The 17298-nt window shown below is 34.7% G+C and overlaps 1 protein-coding gene and 1 non-coding gene across 2 annotated transcripts; one reads left to right on the top strand and one right to left on the bottom strand.

Moving 5' to 3' along the window:
• The first annotated feature begins 45 nt into the window (after positions 1-45).
• Positions 46-4218, top strand: LOC132565453 (EKC/KEOPS complex subunit LAGE3-like). The gene is made up of 3 exons (XM_060230093.1): positions 46-176; positions 1197-1325; positions 2110-4218. The coding sequence occupies exons 1-3, from the start codon at positions 148-150 to the stop codon at positions 2228-2230; spliced, it is 279 nt and encodes a 92-aa protein (XP_060086076.1). The 5' UTR covers positions 46-147; the 3' UTR covers positions 2231-4218.
• Positions 4219-13682: 9464 nt separating this feature from the next.
• Positions 13683-13765, bottom strand: Trnal-uaa (transfer RNA leucine (anticodon UAA)). The gene has a single exon. It is a non-coding gene; the product is annotated as a tRNA-Leu (tRNA).
• Positions 13766-17298: the final 3533 nt, after the last annotated feature.

Raw genomic sequence — 17298 nt, forward strand, 5'->3', positions numbered from 1 at the left:
ATTTTGCGCATGTGTCGAGGGAATACCATTTACATCCGGCGTAATGGAAATCACCCTTGCTCGATTCCAGAATTAAGTTAATTTAGACGATCGTTACCGTTCATCAACTGTTGACAATTTTCTAGAATGTGACGGATTGATGACAAGATGGAACAGAAATCAGAATACCTGTCCATGTAATATACTTGTGTGACAATTTAATGTAATGAAATAGTGACTAAGGCTGTGTAATAGCAGTTAAGTTGACTCATGTCGTCACTACAGAGTACTATTTGTGATAGAATACATGTAAAATCTGCTGAAAGGGTATTTTCTATTTATATTCAGAACCCAAAATTTAAGATTATGTGCTGAAATCCTTTAACTGTCATGCCAGCCTAAGTTATTTTCAAACCTATGATAATTATGAATAAAATGGACATAGTTTAGTAATATATTCAGGAGCCAACTTAGGATTTTGGGAGAAGATATCATTAACTAAATAGGCAATATTTTCTAGATTGAGTGGTATTGTCTCTTTTTTTCAAATAGCTCCCTCAAGACTTTGAACTACACCAATTTGAATTCTGCTTTTGAATTTTTCACTAATAAAGAATGAAAAGGAAATTTTTACTTGGTTTGAAAATAGCTGAAATAATACTGAAATGAAAAAAGGGGAAATGATCTTACTCGTGGGTCTTGATCAGCAGTATCTCAAATGTGAACCTCTGGCTTACTAATCTTTTTTCTTACACTCTACCAATTGAGCTAAAGACAATATCTCTCCAGGTGAGCTTATTTTGTCTAGTATTTTCTCTCTGGTCTCTGGCTAGTACAAACATGAGATGGTGGACTGTTCGTGTCACACTGATTTGTCATTGATTCATTTCTAAATGATTGGTGACCATTTCTAATATAAAAATATTGAGTGGAAGATACTTTATGAACCCTCACAAGATCTGGTTGAGATCTGCTTCTTATATAAGTTTCAAAATATCAGTGAGTGTTCAGACCTGATTGATGTTTGATGGTTAGAGTTCAGGTTGAAAAGGATGTAAATAGTTATAAGGCTAAATACTGATTTGGTAGATAAGTAAAACAAGAAATCTTGTTTACATTATTTTATTTAGCACATCTATCTTCGTCCTTAGTAAACAGGAAATATGCTATAATGCTATGAATTAAGCTATTATTTGTTTATTTATTTATTTATCAAGAAACCTGTGTGTGCCTTTTCCTTCCAAAGAAGAGGCTAACATTGTCTTTGGATCGTTGAGTGTAGACAAGGAGCCCAAAAGGGGAGGAGGAAAGAAAACCATGGTTGTTAAGGACAACCAACTCCATGTGTAAGGCTTGAACACTCTTTTATATGTTTGTAATATTGAGGAAATATTTGTTTTTGTTTGAAACTTATTTGAAAATAGATACATGTAGTTGCTGATCTGTGATCTGGAAATGAATATGCAGTGTAATACCATATTTTTCCTGTAAAATGTCTCTGTGGGAGCATAATTTGCATTAACTTTAACTCAAATTTCAGGACAATGAAGTAGCATTTGATAAAAGTTTGACTGAGCTGTTGTTAGTCCAAAGGGTTCAGAGACTATGTATCTGCAATTTCAATATTGGATATTGTCTGTGGCCAAGCAAAAAATAAAACCATTTACAGATAGTTAGATCTCTTCAAAGCTGTTGTTGCCATATCAGTAGATACAATAAAAAATGTAATTTTGGATATATTGTATTACTGATCATATGTCATGATACACGAAATATTCTTAGAGAACTACCTGGTATCTGGTACAGGTTAATCTCTTGTTCTTGGGGATTAGTTCACATGTTGTCAGTTCATTTAATACTAATAATGTTAGCTGAGAAATGATATACACATAACAATGTATTTGATGTTATGTACTAAAATTTACAATTATCCAAACTGCTTTCCTTTACACTATTTGATTTCTTATCTCTTTGTCTGTTTGATATACATATGTAGGTATAACTTCAATGTTCTTGTATACATGTTCATAAATGATAATGATAATATGTCTTATTTGAGAATCAGGATTCCAGGATTTGTTCCATTTATCAAATGCTAGCTAGTTTACTACTCATTTTTTGTTTTTGCAGCCATTTTGAAGCAAAGGAGGCTAGACTGTTACGTGTTAGCGTAAACTCCTTTTTTGAGTACTTGAATTTAGTTGTGCAAACTATGGATCAGTTTGGACCTCCTTTACCAGAAACCACATAGCAGATTAGATCAGGAGGACTGGACAAAATGACTGGACAGGAGATGAATGGACATTTGGAATCTTCGTTCCAGTTGACTATACATCATGGCAGCACTAGTACTCTACACACAAAAAGAAATCTCAGTGTAAACGATCCATATCAACCATAATAAGTCTGTTATTTCATCATCATGAGAAAATTTGCGTGGATATTAAAATTTTCTTTTCAATCATTTAACAACTATCCATTTCTTTTCTTGTGTATTCATCTGCAGGACAGAGATATTCAGGGTTGATTTAAAATTATCAAAATATTTCATTCTTACATGTCATTTTGATTGATCAAACTATGAAGACAGGAGAACCCTGTGCATATCAGTTCCATCTGGTAAATGTGTGTCGTGAATTGTGGAATAAATGCTGACCACCTGAACCATTTCAACTGGATTGCGCAAAAAACAGTCTAATATACATTTTGGAGTTAGATTATCTCCCCTAGACCATATACTGTGTAATCATGCCACGCCCACACTAATACAACCTACGTAAACAACGATATACTACATGTAAATTTTCCCTGGTGACTTTTCATGTCTTTTGTAAGGTGTCATACAGTTCACACATCACTTCACCTTTTTGTCCTTGTTGATACATCATATTGTGATGATTTTTTATTTCACTGAAACTTTTATTCTTGAACAAAAAAGATTGGCACTATAAGACTTCTGTTATATACTACTACAGACCAGACTGGCATGCAGATCTGGAAAGCATTCAACAAGTCCACTATGTTTAAACCTTCTATCTTTTCTTTTTCATGCTGTGATTTAATTTACACAGGAATAGATAAACATTTGTATGTTCTGTAAATGTGAATTATTTTTAAAAAGCATGAATATATTTATTTCTAAGGAAAAAAATAATTATGCTATATTAAGATGGTTCTTATAACATCAATATCTGAATCTTTAGTTTTCTTTTTTCCTGACAAGTAACTTTTTAGAGCATGTTATGTTTTTTTGTTACTGGATTCATCAGATACAAAATAATGCCGTTATGCTGTACAGTTATGGTTGATTCTTGGACTTTTGCATGTCATGTAAATTCCTTTTAAAAGTGACACAAACAGAGTATGCACATGTACAAGACATTCTTTTGAAATCTCATTCGATATTGAAAACTTTTTTTATTCTTAATTCAAGGATTATCCACATCTGCATCTGTTTTTTAAGAAAAAAATTTGACCAATTTCAATTTCTCTCTGTCACTTTCTAGGTTTCAACAATTTTGGCTCATAGCATCACTGACAAGTTGTGGAAGGGTGATGCAGTTTGCGACTATACTGTATCTAATTCAAAACTTAGCTAAAAAGGGTAGAGCCAACTTGAGTTTCAATTGAGTTGGTTGATAAGTGGGGCACTGCACATTGGGTTTGGGTACTGAAAGGTATGCAGGGCAATGAAATATCAAAATTAATCCAAGTAAGTTTCAATCACAATACACACCAAGCTTCCATCAGTGAGTTGGATTAATGGGCTGACTAGTTTCATCTCTGATGCGAGGCTTAATTAGGCCCTGATAAAGCCTTGCTTCAGAGTTGAAACTAGCCCTGATGAAGCCTCACGTCCAAGGCGAAACGAGTCCAACATCACTGGTGACACTTGGTGTTTGTTGATGCAGAAACTTCGTTGGATTAACTCTAAATTTGTATTTAAAGGTGCTATTGAATTGCGTGTCTTTGTACAATATTCTAACACTGCTTATTGATGTCAGTTTGATCTGAACCATATGATTTTAAATTTTTTTCTATGTACCGTTTTTATTGCTCCAAATTTTTACTCATTTTGCTTCTTCTATCGTAATATATTCAGTTATGTACAAGTGTGTTTTAAGACTGATATGACTTTAGGGATGTTTCAACTGGTTTCTTGAAACAATCAGGCCCTTCCTTGTCTTTTTTGAAGAGTTTAATGTTTAAAATGTTTGAATAAAGAATACATTTTTGATATGAACATTTTCATCAATTATTTGTTTTGAAATAACTTAGGATCAATTGTAAATTGAGCATTAAAATACTAAATATTGATGTAATAGTAATATAGTATAGAAAGGCCACATTTATATAATAAATATTTGTCTAAAAAGACAACCTCTTTGAAATCAATACCTGTCAACAAAGACCATCTTTATATGATAAATACCTGTCTATGCAAAAACGTAAATCACCTCTGTATTATAAATACATGTTTTGAAAGGCCACCTTTATACAATCAACACCTGTCTATAAAGGTCACTGGTTTTGTGTCCTACTTTACACCACACACACATATATTTATATATCAATTTAGCCTCAATATAAAGGCCATTTTTCTCTGTTTCCTTGGAAAATGGATAACTTAACCTGGAGATTTCTCAAAATATATTTTATAAACAGATAAATTGATATTGACTGGCAAATTAATTAACAACACAGTTGTCAAATTAGAAAGAATTTATGTTTGATTATACTTTAATGTAAAACAATATTAAAATGTAAATGTGCCGAATAGACTATTTGCTGACAAGCATTTACCATCACAGCACCTGGAAAGGATTCAACGTCTATCATCACTATTGTCATTTGAAATCTCTACAAATTAGATACAAAATTGATATACAATTTTGTGTATAAGTATAGTATTTACATCAAAAGAATGGTTTTAATTCCACATTAAATGGCAGGGTATTTATGTTTTCCAGAATGGATTTATATCCTTCAAGCATTTTTAGCTCACCTGGCCCAAAAGTGAGCTGATGGCATACTGCGGTGTCCGGTGTCCAACCATCAGCTAAAAATTGCTACTAGTCATAAACAACTTACCAAATTTAGTCAAAAGTATCCCTATGGGAAGGAAAACAGATTTTGCATAAATGTTGGGTTTAGGCCTCTATGGGCCTGAGTTGTAGGGCCCAAAAGGGGAAATTTAAAAATCCTACAGGAATGATTGAAAATTGCCTAGATTTAGTTGGAAGCATTGTTGGCTGAAGGGGTATCAATTTTGTATCAAGGGAGGGTCTCAATCTTTTGAAGCTGGAGCGGCTGACCACAATACAGGGAATTGTGCAAATTTCTTTATAATCCTACTCCTGCTCTAGGAATGATTGGATTTTGCCCAAATTTGGTCTCAAGCATTGTTTTGGGAATGGAAATCAATTTTGTATAAACGATGGGTCTATTTTTTGAAAGTTTCACAAGGGAAATCACTTGTACTTTGATTGTAAGTATGGTGTGAATGTATGCTTAGATTATTACAATTTTTAGAACAGTTCTAGAAATGTTTTGGCTATGACTTGAAAGCGGTAAGATGGTAAGTATATACCAGTGACAACTAATATACTACATGATTAGGGTAAAAATAAAATAACATGTATATAGATTGGTATGTTAACTGTATAATCCTCCCAGTGCTGTCTACATTCAAGAAAAAACACCAACACACAGAGATAGTACCCACATCATCACCAACACACAGAGAGAGCACCCACAGCATCACCAAAACATAAAGATAGCACTCACAGCATCACCAACACACATAGATAGCACCCACTGCATCACCAACACAGAGATAGCACTCACAGCATCACCAACACACAGAGATAGCACCCACAGCATCACCAACACACATAGATAGCATCACCAACACACAGAGATAGCACCCACATCATCCCCAACACACATAGACAGTACCAACAGCATCACCAACACATAGAGATAGCACTCACAGCATCACCAACACACATAGATAGCACCCACAGCATTGCATCACCAACACACAGAGACAGCACCCACAGCATCACCAACACACAGAGATAGCCCCCACATCATCACCAACACACAGAGATAGCACCCACAGTATCACTAAAACAGATATAACACCCACAGCATCACCAACACACAGAGATAGCACCCACAGCATCACCAACACACAGAGATAGCACCCACAGCATCACCAACACACAGAGATAGCACCAACACACAGAGATAGCACCCACTGTATCACCAACACACAGAGATAGCACCAACACACAGAGAGAGCACCCACAGCATCACCAACACACAGAGATAGCACCCACAGCATCACCAACACACAGAGATAGCACCCACAGCATCACCAACACACATAGATAGCACCCACAGTATCACTAACACACAGAGATAGCACCCACAGCATCACCAACACACAGAGATAGCCCCCACAGCATCACCAAGACACAGAGATAACACACACAGGATCTCTAACACATATAGCACCCACAGCATCGGCAACACATAGAGATAACACCAACACACACAGATAGCACCAACAGCATCACCAACACACAGAGATAGCATCAACACACAGAGATAGCACCCAAAGCATCACCAACACACAGAGACAGCACCCACAGCATCACCAACACATAGAGATAGCACTCACAGCATCACCAACACACATAGATAGCACCCACAGCACCACCAACAAACATAAATAGAACCCACAGCATCACCAACACACACAGATAGCACCAACAGCATCACCAACACACAGAGATAGCATCAACACACAGAGATAGCACCCACAGCATCACCACACACCGAGATAGCACCTACAGCATCACCAACACACAAAGATAGCACCCACATCATCACCAACACACATAGATAGCACCCACAGCATCACCAACACACAGAGACAGCACCCACAGCATCACCAACACACAGAGATAGCACCCACAGCATCAACACACAGATAGCACAACTCACCAACACACAAAGATAGCACCCACATCATCACCAGCACACATAGATAGCACCCACAGCATCACCAACACACATAGGTAACACCCACAGCATCATCAACACACAGAGATAGCACCAACAGCATCACCAACACACATACAACAACAATGTACTTCTATAGTGATATAGAGTTACTTCCCTTTGTTTTTACTTCTGCAGGCAAATTTAGATTATATTCAAATTCGAACTTGTAATACATATATATAAAACAATAATAAACTTTGGTTTTTAAGATGAATCAATAAGCTGTCTTGCGTCTCTTTGAAAGTAAGTGTTAATATTGTAAAAAATGTTATCACTATGATGATTATCTGCAATGCTTTGTCATTAATAACGACTATATAAGCCACAACAGAACAATACAATACGTATTATCGGGTGGCGCAGTAACAACGCACTCACCAAGCTGGGCGTCCGTGGTTCGATTCCCGGAACCAAAGTGAAAAGGTATGTGATCACTTGTCCGGCCTTGTGGGTTTTCTCCGGGTAATCCGGTTTCCTCTCATACTAAGACCCCTCGAGCTCGGGTGCCAGTCAGGCCAAATAAAGTGATTAACATCAATTTAGATATCTTGTTTCGCAATAAAGCAAAAGTGTGTACGTGTTTCACTGTCTTTTCACCTATCCACGGACTTAATAATTTGTATAAAGTGAAAAAAACTCCAAAAAACTGGTGTGTGCTGCCGAAAAATGGTGCCAACGGCGGTGCTTAAACCTCCCCATATCATTATACTTAAAAGTAGCCATGTTGGCAGACGCGGTGTACGTAGTCTGCGCTCACTCAGTTTTCACATTCTTCGGCTTGCCTCGCCTTGTTTAAGTTGATTATTTTGTCATTTTGGTCCCGTGAAAGGACTTCACGTTATGAGTTGTGCAATGCAATCCCAAGTGGTCGTTGTACGCGATGCTGTCCGCTCTGGGGAGGTCGGTTGCTGATGAACGATTCAAACAAAACTTAGTAGTGACGTTGTGACTCACCAGCGTTGGTATACATTAGAATGTTTGAAATCTCCCGCCAATCAGGTGTAAAGTAACTGAAATGTTTCAGAAACCTAATTATATTTTTAGAATGTAATTTATTGTTGTTATCTTATATGTTCAATGACAGTAAATGTCTTCTTTTCATTTTCATACATTTGGAGGTATCGGCAAGGATACGTTGTAGTGTTATCTGCATATAATACCATCACAATTCTCAATCTATCGATACATTTTCCCCTTTGTTGACTGACACATGCCTGTGTTTATCGTTCTACATTTTGGACAGATAGATATAGTTTAAACACATTTCTTTCAACAAAGTTGTAAATGGATTGGGCACAAGTTATTTCAACTTATAAAACGCCCTCTCCAAAATACAAATAAATACAATGTACATAATACAATTATGACAATGCGTATTTCAAATCAACAACAAATTACTACTTCTAAAGAGAGAGTGGGGAAGTAAGGGAGAGGGAGAGAGAGAAGGAAATGGATGGGGAAGAAGAGAGAGAGGTGGGGGAGAGTAAATAAGTTACATCGAATTTAAATATTGAAAATGGCATGAAACGTTATACTCAAAACCTGCTATTGGACTTTAAAAAGTGCTGAACACATAAGAAATTTCACAGTTTGTATCATGCGACAAATCTTGGTCATCAAATAAAAGCAAGTCTAAATCACAAGGAACCTGCAAATCTGAGTCGTTTAAATTCTGAAAGAGAATATTTCTTTCGGTATCAAAACGACCATATACAAAGAAAAAGTGATAGGCATTCTCACAAATATGTCCACATGTGCAGCTAGGGGTTTCCACAAGGCTCAAACGGAATAAGTCGTGATTCAAAGAACTATACTGGTGTCTAAGCTTCGTGAGGATAATATCAAGTTTGCGGTCGCCAATGCCAAATTGAGAAGGAGGAGAAATTTGATAACTAGGTTTGAGTGAACTTTTGAAAATACTTAAACCTAGTCAATGATCTTACAGAGTTTTCAAGAGAATTCCAAGAACTAATGGTTGACGGAAAGAAAGGGGAGCTCGTTAAAGTTAATCTACTATATGGTACTCTGTAATCGTTTGTGTTTCTTAAAGGATATCGAACATCGTCTTGGATAAAGGAGGGAAGTCAAGAGGAAAGATAATCCGGTGTTTGATTATTACGTATCGTATACAAAAAACTGAAGATTTCTTCTCTTTCGTCTAGTCGATAGAGTTTCTAAACCTGTTTCAAAGTATAAAGATTGGTTACTTGTACAAGATGGAAGACCTGCCTATCACCTTTCTTAAATAAAGGCATAATTTTTGCTTATTTCCACAATTTAGGATAAGCACCAGTAGAGAGGGACATATTAAATAAACTCTCAAGAGGTTGACAAATAGTGTTACAAACATTCTTCAACAAGTGATGACTGAGTGCATCATGGCCCGAGGCTTTGCTGAGTTTCAATATTGTTGTTACATCTCTAATTTCACTGTGGCTTAGTCTAATTGAATTGAAATTGGAATTTGTTTTTGGTGGAACATCAGGGTCCTGAGAATTGCTATCATCAATACAAGTTACAATACAAAGTCATCATTTAACATATTAGACTTATCTTCATCACTAGTGATCATATTTTCGGTAACAGGATCTACTAGGGTAGGGATAGTTTGTGATGCACCACCAGATTTCATCAATCTCTTTATCGACCTCCAGTACTCCTTGGGATCCGAACAGAAATAGTTATCAATGATGCCATGGACATTGTCGTAAACATTAAGACGTGTATATTTCTTCCTGTTATTTACCTTAATACGCTGATTTTTTAAATTTTATAAATCCCGAGGAAGTTGTGGTATTCTCACTATCTTATGTAATCGGTTTCGAAATCTAATATGTTTTTCTCAAGTCTGATGTCTTACAGGGTTTGTCGTTTGGCCTAATTACAACTTCTTTAGCAGGTATACACTGTTTTGCAAATTAATGAAAACATTGGTAAAAGTTTCGCACGCCCTATCTACTGAGTCAGCATTTGATAAAGAACCACTCCAATCATACTGAGAGATAAGATTATTTAACTTAGCTAAATCTGTTCTTTTATACAATCAAACCTTGCGTTTATACACAGATTTAAAAGTACATGGTATTTTTATACTGACAGTACAACCTTCATGATCACTGACAGTTCTATCTATATTAATGACAGAAGAATCAATACTATATAAGGAATCACTCAACAAAATTGGATCGAGTAGACTAGACCTAGTTAGACCTATACGCGTAGGTTCATGTATAATATTTGAGAAACTAAAAGAACTAATGATATCTACAAAAATATAATTTGGTGTAACAGTTAGTAAATCAACATTAATATCCCCAGTAATAATTAAATTTGGAGAAATATCAAAGGTATTGTAAATAGACGCCTGAAGGTTTTCCCAGAATGGTATGACAGAACTTTCAGGCCGGTCTACAGTACAAATGATAAAATTGATATGATTTACGACAACTTGTAACCAGTTACTTCATCACTTCGATATTCTAAATCAAATGATCGTTTCACTTTTAATAGATCGTTTACATAGACAATAATACCACCACCAGCAAAATGATATCTAACCTGAACGGAGCATGGAAACCTGGTATAAGTAGATCATCTGTACACACTTGGTAATCCAAATGACTTTCAGTAAGGATTTGTTTCAACATTCATACACACCAATAACAGTAATATTACAATCTCGGAATAAATCAAATTTCGAAACCAAGAAAAGAGAAAAACATTTAACAGATTAATGAAGTTTTTCATGCTTGTAGAATTTACCTTTAAAGTAGAAGATTCGTTTGTGTTAGTGTTCGAGGAAGTACTGGTAATTTGATTAATATTGCACAATAACAACACTTTCAACAATAAAAATTATAACTACATTATTTTTTTTATATTATTTAACGCTTGCAAAAAACATAAAAAGACGAACACAATACTAGAATATATGGCTATCTTGAATACACTGACAAAGGAATCCGGTTTGTTCAAGAGTCTAAGACGTTTACTAACAAATCTAGAATGTGTTCTACAATAAAAAGCACCAATAGCGCACCTCCAAGAACCAATACAACATTCCATTAAGGAGGGTAAAAATAATAATTTTTGACAGTATTGAGGCGTCTAGTGGTACTTTTTCGAGCACAAAACCATACATCATCCGAGTAACTATATAACATAAATGGTAGGAAGTAGAAGTTTGTGAGGAAAGGTGATAGTAGGGGTTCGAGAGAGAAGAAAGTGAGTTTGGACGCAAAGGAAGGAATATGGGAAGCAATGGAACAAAGTTTAGGAAAGAAAGTCGATAAGTTCAGGAATATTGAGATAGAAAGGGAAATAGAAAGGAAAGGTAAAGTAACAGAAAGCATGAATATATACATATTTAAGGTGAGGGTAATCAACTGTCCTGATACAGATTGATATACAATGGTTTGATTATAAATAGCATTGTAACGTTAAGGTACGTTCTTATCAAAGCCGAATAATGTGATCATAGTAAGTTGTTTTTGGTGTTTAGAAAGTGAATAGATCAAATCAAAGAATAATAACAGTAATAATAATAGAATGATAACTATCAGTGGTAAATTCCAAGTTTAGAATGACAATGATAATTATGTTAATTTGAGATACAATCGGCCTCAACCTGGAGGTACACATGGCGGTGTAAAATTTTATTTTAGCTATATACATTTGCTATTTTCATATCGGACATATTTATACAAAATACTCACAAGCTGAGTTAAGTGTGAACGAAACTTCAAAACAATACAAACTGTACTCGGGGCTGAAACATAATCAGGGTACCCGAAAACTACACTTTTGTATGTCTTACAGTTCAAAACATTTCGTAAGAATGAACTATGTATAGAACTAGACACACGATTTAACATGACACATAGTGATATATAGATACTACCTGTCAGGGATATATCTTCTATAAATACACATTGTACCATGTAGTACATACACAGTGTACATATCTATGGGGAAACAAATTTTCTGTACGTATACACTCCAACAAACCGAAAATGAAACATAATCATCTAGTTGTAGTCTCTTCTATTGGTATTATTATTACAATATATCAAACCTGACAGCCATACCATTACAGACTTACATGTATATATGATTTCGACTAGCGCTAGCCTGACCAACTGTCACCGAGAGCCTAGACTACATGTTGATCAAAACAACGCTAGCCATGTCCGCCAAACTATCGACACGGATGACCAGGCCCCACAGAAAAAAACTTTCTTATAAGGATTTCGATTTTTTTTTTTTTTTTTTTCAATAAATACTTTTTGTACGTAGGTACATGTAGTGCGGTAAATATTAAAAAGCATAATATATAGTTATTGTACGTATGAAGTACAGTATATATATGGTACGGTAAGTATGAAAAGGTATAATAAACACTTATTGTACGTATGAAGTACAGTATATATATGGTACGGTAAGTATGAAAAGGTATAATAAACACTTATTGTACGTATGAAGTACAGTATATATATGGTACGGTATGAAAAGGTATAATAAACACTTATCGTACGTATAAAGTACAGTATATATATGGTACGGTAAGTATGAAAAGGTATAATAAACACTTATCGTACGTATAAAGTACAGTATATATATGGTACGGTAAGTATGAAAAGGTATAATAAACACTTATCGTACGTATAAAGTACAGTATATATATGGTACGGTAAGTATGAAAAGGTATAATAAACACTTATCGTACGAATAAAGTACAGTATATATATGGTACGGTAAGTATGAAAAGGTATAATAAACACTTATTGTACTTATGAAGTACGGTATATAAGTGGTACAGTTATATATGTGGTATTCAGATCTGAAGATTACAAGTGAGCAGGCTAAAAACAACTATCTACAACATCAAAAAAGACTGTTCAATGTGAAATTCAATGTTAATTCCAAGACAGACGAGATCTTGGTCAGTATTGACGACAATTTTTCTCCCCTCTGGAGTGTTTTAGCAAAGTTTGTCCCGTCACGTGTCCAAAACGAATCAAAGACAGATAAGATATAGGGTGATGCTTGCGTCCATTCCTGTTGTATAACAGCTATATGTCCAATAACTATGTATAATCGTTACATGTACATGTTTATATACAAATCTTAATGATTTTTCTCTTCATATCCGATTTCATTTATATTTGAGTGGCAGCCTTACATTTTTACTTTTGCTAGCCTTGGACAGAGAGACGAAACTCATGAAGTCTCATACGAAATTAAAACAAATGTTATGATGATTTTTTATGGTATAGCTCTGAAAAATACATTTTCACATGTTTTTTAAGGTCAAAATGTGGACGACAAAAAATAAAAAGCACCCGAAAGCAGCCATTTGACTGATTGTTGCGCTCAATTTTCAACTCGTGACGTAACGTTATCCTCCATATTATGACACAATCGATTTCTGACTGTCGTTGCCAATAAAAGCGCCCAAGTGTACATTACACTCATGTCACGAGAGAATTCAATGGATTATTTCATAAATGTTGAACTAAGTATACATGTGTGTCGCGTTATCAAGCGGTAATGTTTCAATCATTCTAACTGCAGCATTGAAAAGAAACCAGAAGCCTAAGTTAGAATTGTATAACGTACAGAAAAAATATTAGTACGGGTGGGGTTCGAACCCACGCGGAGAGAGCTCCATTGGAACTTAAGTCCAACGCCTTAACCACTCGGCCACCGTACTTCACACTTCTAATCGTAAAGTGAAGTCTTCCCATAGAGCCGAGTACAGATTTGAAACGTAATGTTTTACTTTGTAGTGTCATTTTAGAATTTTCTTCGTATGTCTTTTAGCATCGACTTTCAAAGGAAATGATAAATTCAAAGCCAAAATTGAAAAGATAATATTTATTTTCTTTATTGTATTTAGGTCAATTGGGTCGTGATGACCCATTTTTCATTCCAACAAATTTTTATTGTACATACCAGGGACGTCAGGTGAATAATCTGTATTATACGTCTCTGCATCATAAAACCTATTACAAATGGATGAGATAACAAGCACAACCTAGACAAATCTTCTCCATTGGTGTTAGAAAGTTTACATCATAGATAAGCACAAGATCATTTGTTTATGTTATATTCATACTGATTATATTTCACTAACAAACACTCATCTGTACACATGCTTTCACTCCCATTCATTCATTCATTCTACTTTTGTTCACAATCTCATAACCTATAGACTCAACAAAGCCACGACAACCATTAGTAAAAATAAATTGTACAATATTGAATTATATCAATTATCATAGTAGAGTAGTTAACCATTTGCTGAAAACTACAAATCCGGTCACGTTTTCGAAAATTTGTTCCATGATAAACCGAATGAAGAATTGGACAACACGTTCCAAAGAGAAATCATAAACCGCGTGAACGAAATTGAAAAGAAAGTTCATAATGAGGTAGACATATACCTGAACGAATGCATTACCACTTCAGAAATTGCCTTGGTGTCTAGAGGTCTCAAATCTAAAAAAAAGCAGGAGGGTGGGACGGTATAGTATACGAACACATTAAACATGGTGGAACAGTACTTTTTGAATATATCGCCACCTTATTTAATAATGTCATAAAAAACGAATACATTCCAAAAGACTGGAAAAAAGGCATTATTATAACATTGTATAAAGGTCAAGGTAAAAAGAAAGAAGACCCCAACAGCTACAGGGGGATCACATTATTACCTGTATTTTTTTAAATGTTTGAAATGGTTTTAGCACAAAGAATCCAACGAGTTTTAAATTCCCGTGTATTTCCAAATAGACAACAGTCTGCCTATCAAAAAGATTTGTGTAGTCTATGCACATCATTCAGTCTTCAAGAATGTATAAGTCACAATATTGAATATGGTTCCAACGTCCATGTTGCTTTCTTAGATAGTAACAAAGCGTTCGACACTGTGTGGCACGCTGGACTATTGTACAAAATTTATGAATTAGGATTAAATGCGAAGACGTGGATTTTACTAAAATGTATGTATACAAATGTTGAAAGTTGTGTTTTATTCAATGGGTTAAAATCCTCCATGCTCAAAATGGAACATGGAATATTACAGGAAGGGGCATTGTCTGCCAAAATGTACCTAGTATTTATTAACGATTTACTAAATGAAATAGAGAATTCTGGCCTAGGAGCAGTAATTGTTGATTTAAATGTTAATGTTCCTACTCAAGCAGACGACATCTGTTTGGTCAGTACGAGTCTTAGAAGTCTTCAGAAAATGATATCAATAAGTGAAAATTATAGTAAAAGATGGCGTTTTTCATTCTCTGCTGTAAAAAGCAAAATTGTTACCTTCACAAACCCAAATAGTAGAACTTGCACTGTGTATAATGAGCTTTATCTGTACAATTGTATTATACCACAGACTGATGGCATTACACATGTTGGTATCTTATTAAACTGTATACAGAACTCATTTGAGAGAACAGCACGTGCATGTAATAAGTTAAGATCGGGTACGATGTCCCTTGTTCGTTCTGGTGCACATCCTTGTGCTCTAAACCCTTTAACAGTGGCGAAGCTTATCAAAATTAAAGTTTATCCATCAGCCTTATACGGATGTGAGCTTTGGCAATTGACAAAAACCGAAATAATAATGCTAGAAAGGGCGCAACATTTTATTGTTAAATCTATTCAAGGGTTTGAAAAGAGAACCAGAACAGATATGTGTACATCTTTACTTGGTTGGACCTCTATCGAAGCATATATAGACATTAGAAAGTTGTTATTTTTTGGAAGATTGTGTAGATTGAAAACAATGTCTTTTGTTTATAAAGTTTTCATTACCAGACTATTTTTGTTTCGACTAGGTAGACCATACCAGATCGGTTTCATCCCAGACATAGTCAAAATATTAAAAAAGTATTCACTGCTTCAAAATCTAGATACTTTTGTAGAAACTGGAATTTTTCGAAAGAAAAGCCATTGGAAAACAACAGTATATAATGCTGTAATGAAATATGAAGAGTACAATCTAAAGGAACGTATGAAGTTTGATGATGATTTTACAAGGTTTAGAGAAATACATAACCAACCCAAACCTAGTATTTTATGGAAGTTAGCACTTCGATTTCCTCAATACAGAAAATATATACATTACATGATGAAAATAGTGGTAACCATTCGTAGCTTGACTACCATGGAATTATGTCACAAATGTGGGTTTCTATATCAAGACCCTATGACACATCTAGTGCTACAGTGTATTTATACTTCCGAGTTGAGGGACCAACTGTGGTGCTGTATAATTAATACCACAGATATACTGTTTAGTGTTTATTTACACTCTCTCCCAGACCTTCAGTTATTACATATATTGATTGGAGGAAATGTAAACTATCAAATTAGTGCAGAAGAGCTGATTGAATTCAGGATAAAATCCTGTATTTGTGTGTTCAAGATGTGTAAACTATATTATAATTAATATATATAATGGTAAGGATAACAAATAGTCCATGTACATTTTGTAGGAGTCATGTGACTTAACAATTCATTATAATTTACCTGATTTGTGTCAGAAAATTGTATTTTGAAACTCTTTGGGTATACCTTAAAATACCCCCTTTCGCTTAATTTGCACTTGATATGCCTACTCCTAAAGCATAAAGTGTGTATCTATGTTATTCATATTCTGTAATCATTTATATATGTATCGTACGCTTTGTATATATGTTCAACATTCTTCTGTAATCTTCATCTCTGGAGGCAATAAAGAGAATAATATTCATACTGATTATATTTCACTAACAAACACTCATCTGTACACATGCTTTCACTCCCATTCATTCATTCATTCTACTTTTGTTCACAATCTCATAACCTATAGACTCAACAAAGCCACGACAACCATTAGTAAAAATAAATTGTACAATATTGAATTATATCAATTATCATAGTAGAGTAGTTAACGATTTGCTGAAAACTACAAATCCGGTCACGTTTTACTCTTATCATGAATTTTCACAAAAATAAAGTTTATTTACCAATTTTCTTCATTTCCAAGGTATTGTCAACTCTGTGAAATTATTCATTACTGGCAAAACCATTGATCAGGACACACATCTTTTACTCCCCTTCATTCCTTTGAACCTTTCTTCAATTAAGTTCAATGAACTAAACATTTATATAAAATTTTATCAAAGAATGATGAAATTCCAACTGGGAGTAAAAAAATGGGCCAATGATTTTGACTAAGATAATTCTGACTGGGCA

This window comes from Ylistrum balloti, unplaced genomic scaffold, assembly GCF_031769215.1.
Source record: "Ylistrum balloti isolate Yb309-2 unplaced genomic scaffold, AGI_CSIRO_Ybal_v1 Utg369724, whole genome shotgun sequence".
NCBI lineage: Eukaryota > Metazoa > Mollusca > Bivalvia > Pectinida > Pectinidae > Ylistrum > Ylistrum balloti.

Coding starts and splice junctions, on each gene's coding strand:
- LOC132565453 (XM_060230093.1), top strand. CDS start 148: ATGGAACAGAAATCAGAATACCTGTCCAT. Junction 177..1,196: donor AAATCAGAATACCTGTCCAT/GTAATATACTTG, acceptor TTATTTATCAAG/AAACCTGTGTGTGCCTTTTC. Junction 1,326..2,109: donor AAGGACAACCAACTCCATGT/GTAAGGCTTGAA, acceptor TTGTTTTTGCAG/CCATTTTGAAGCAAAGGAGG.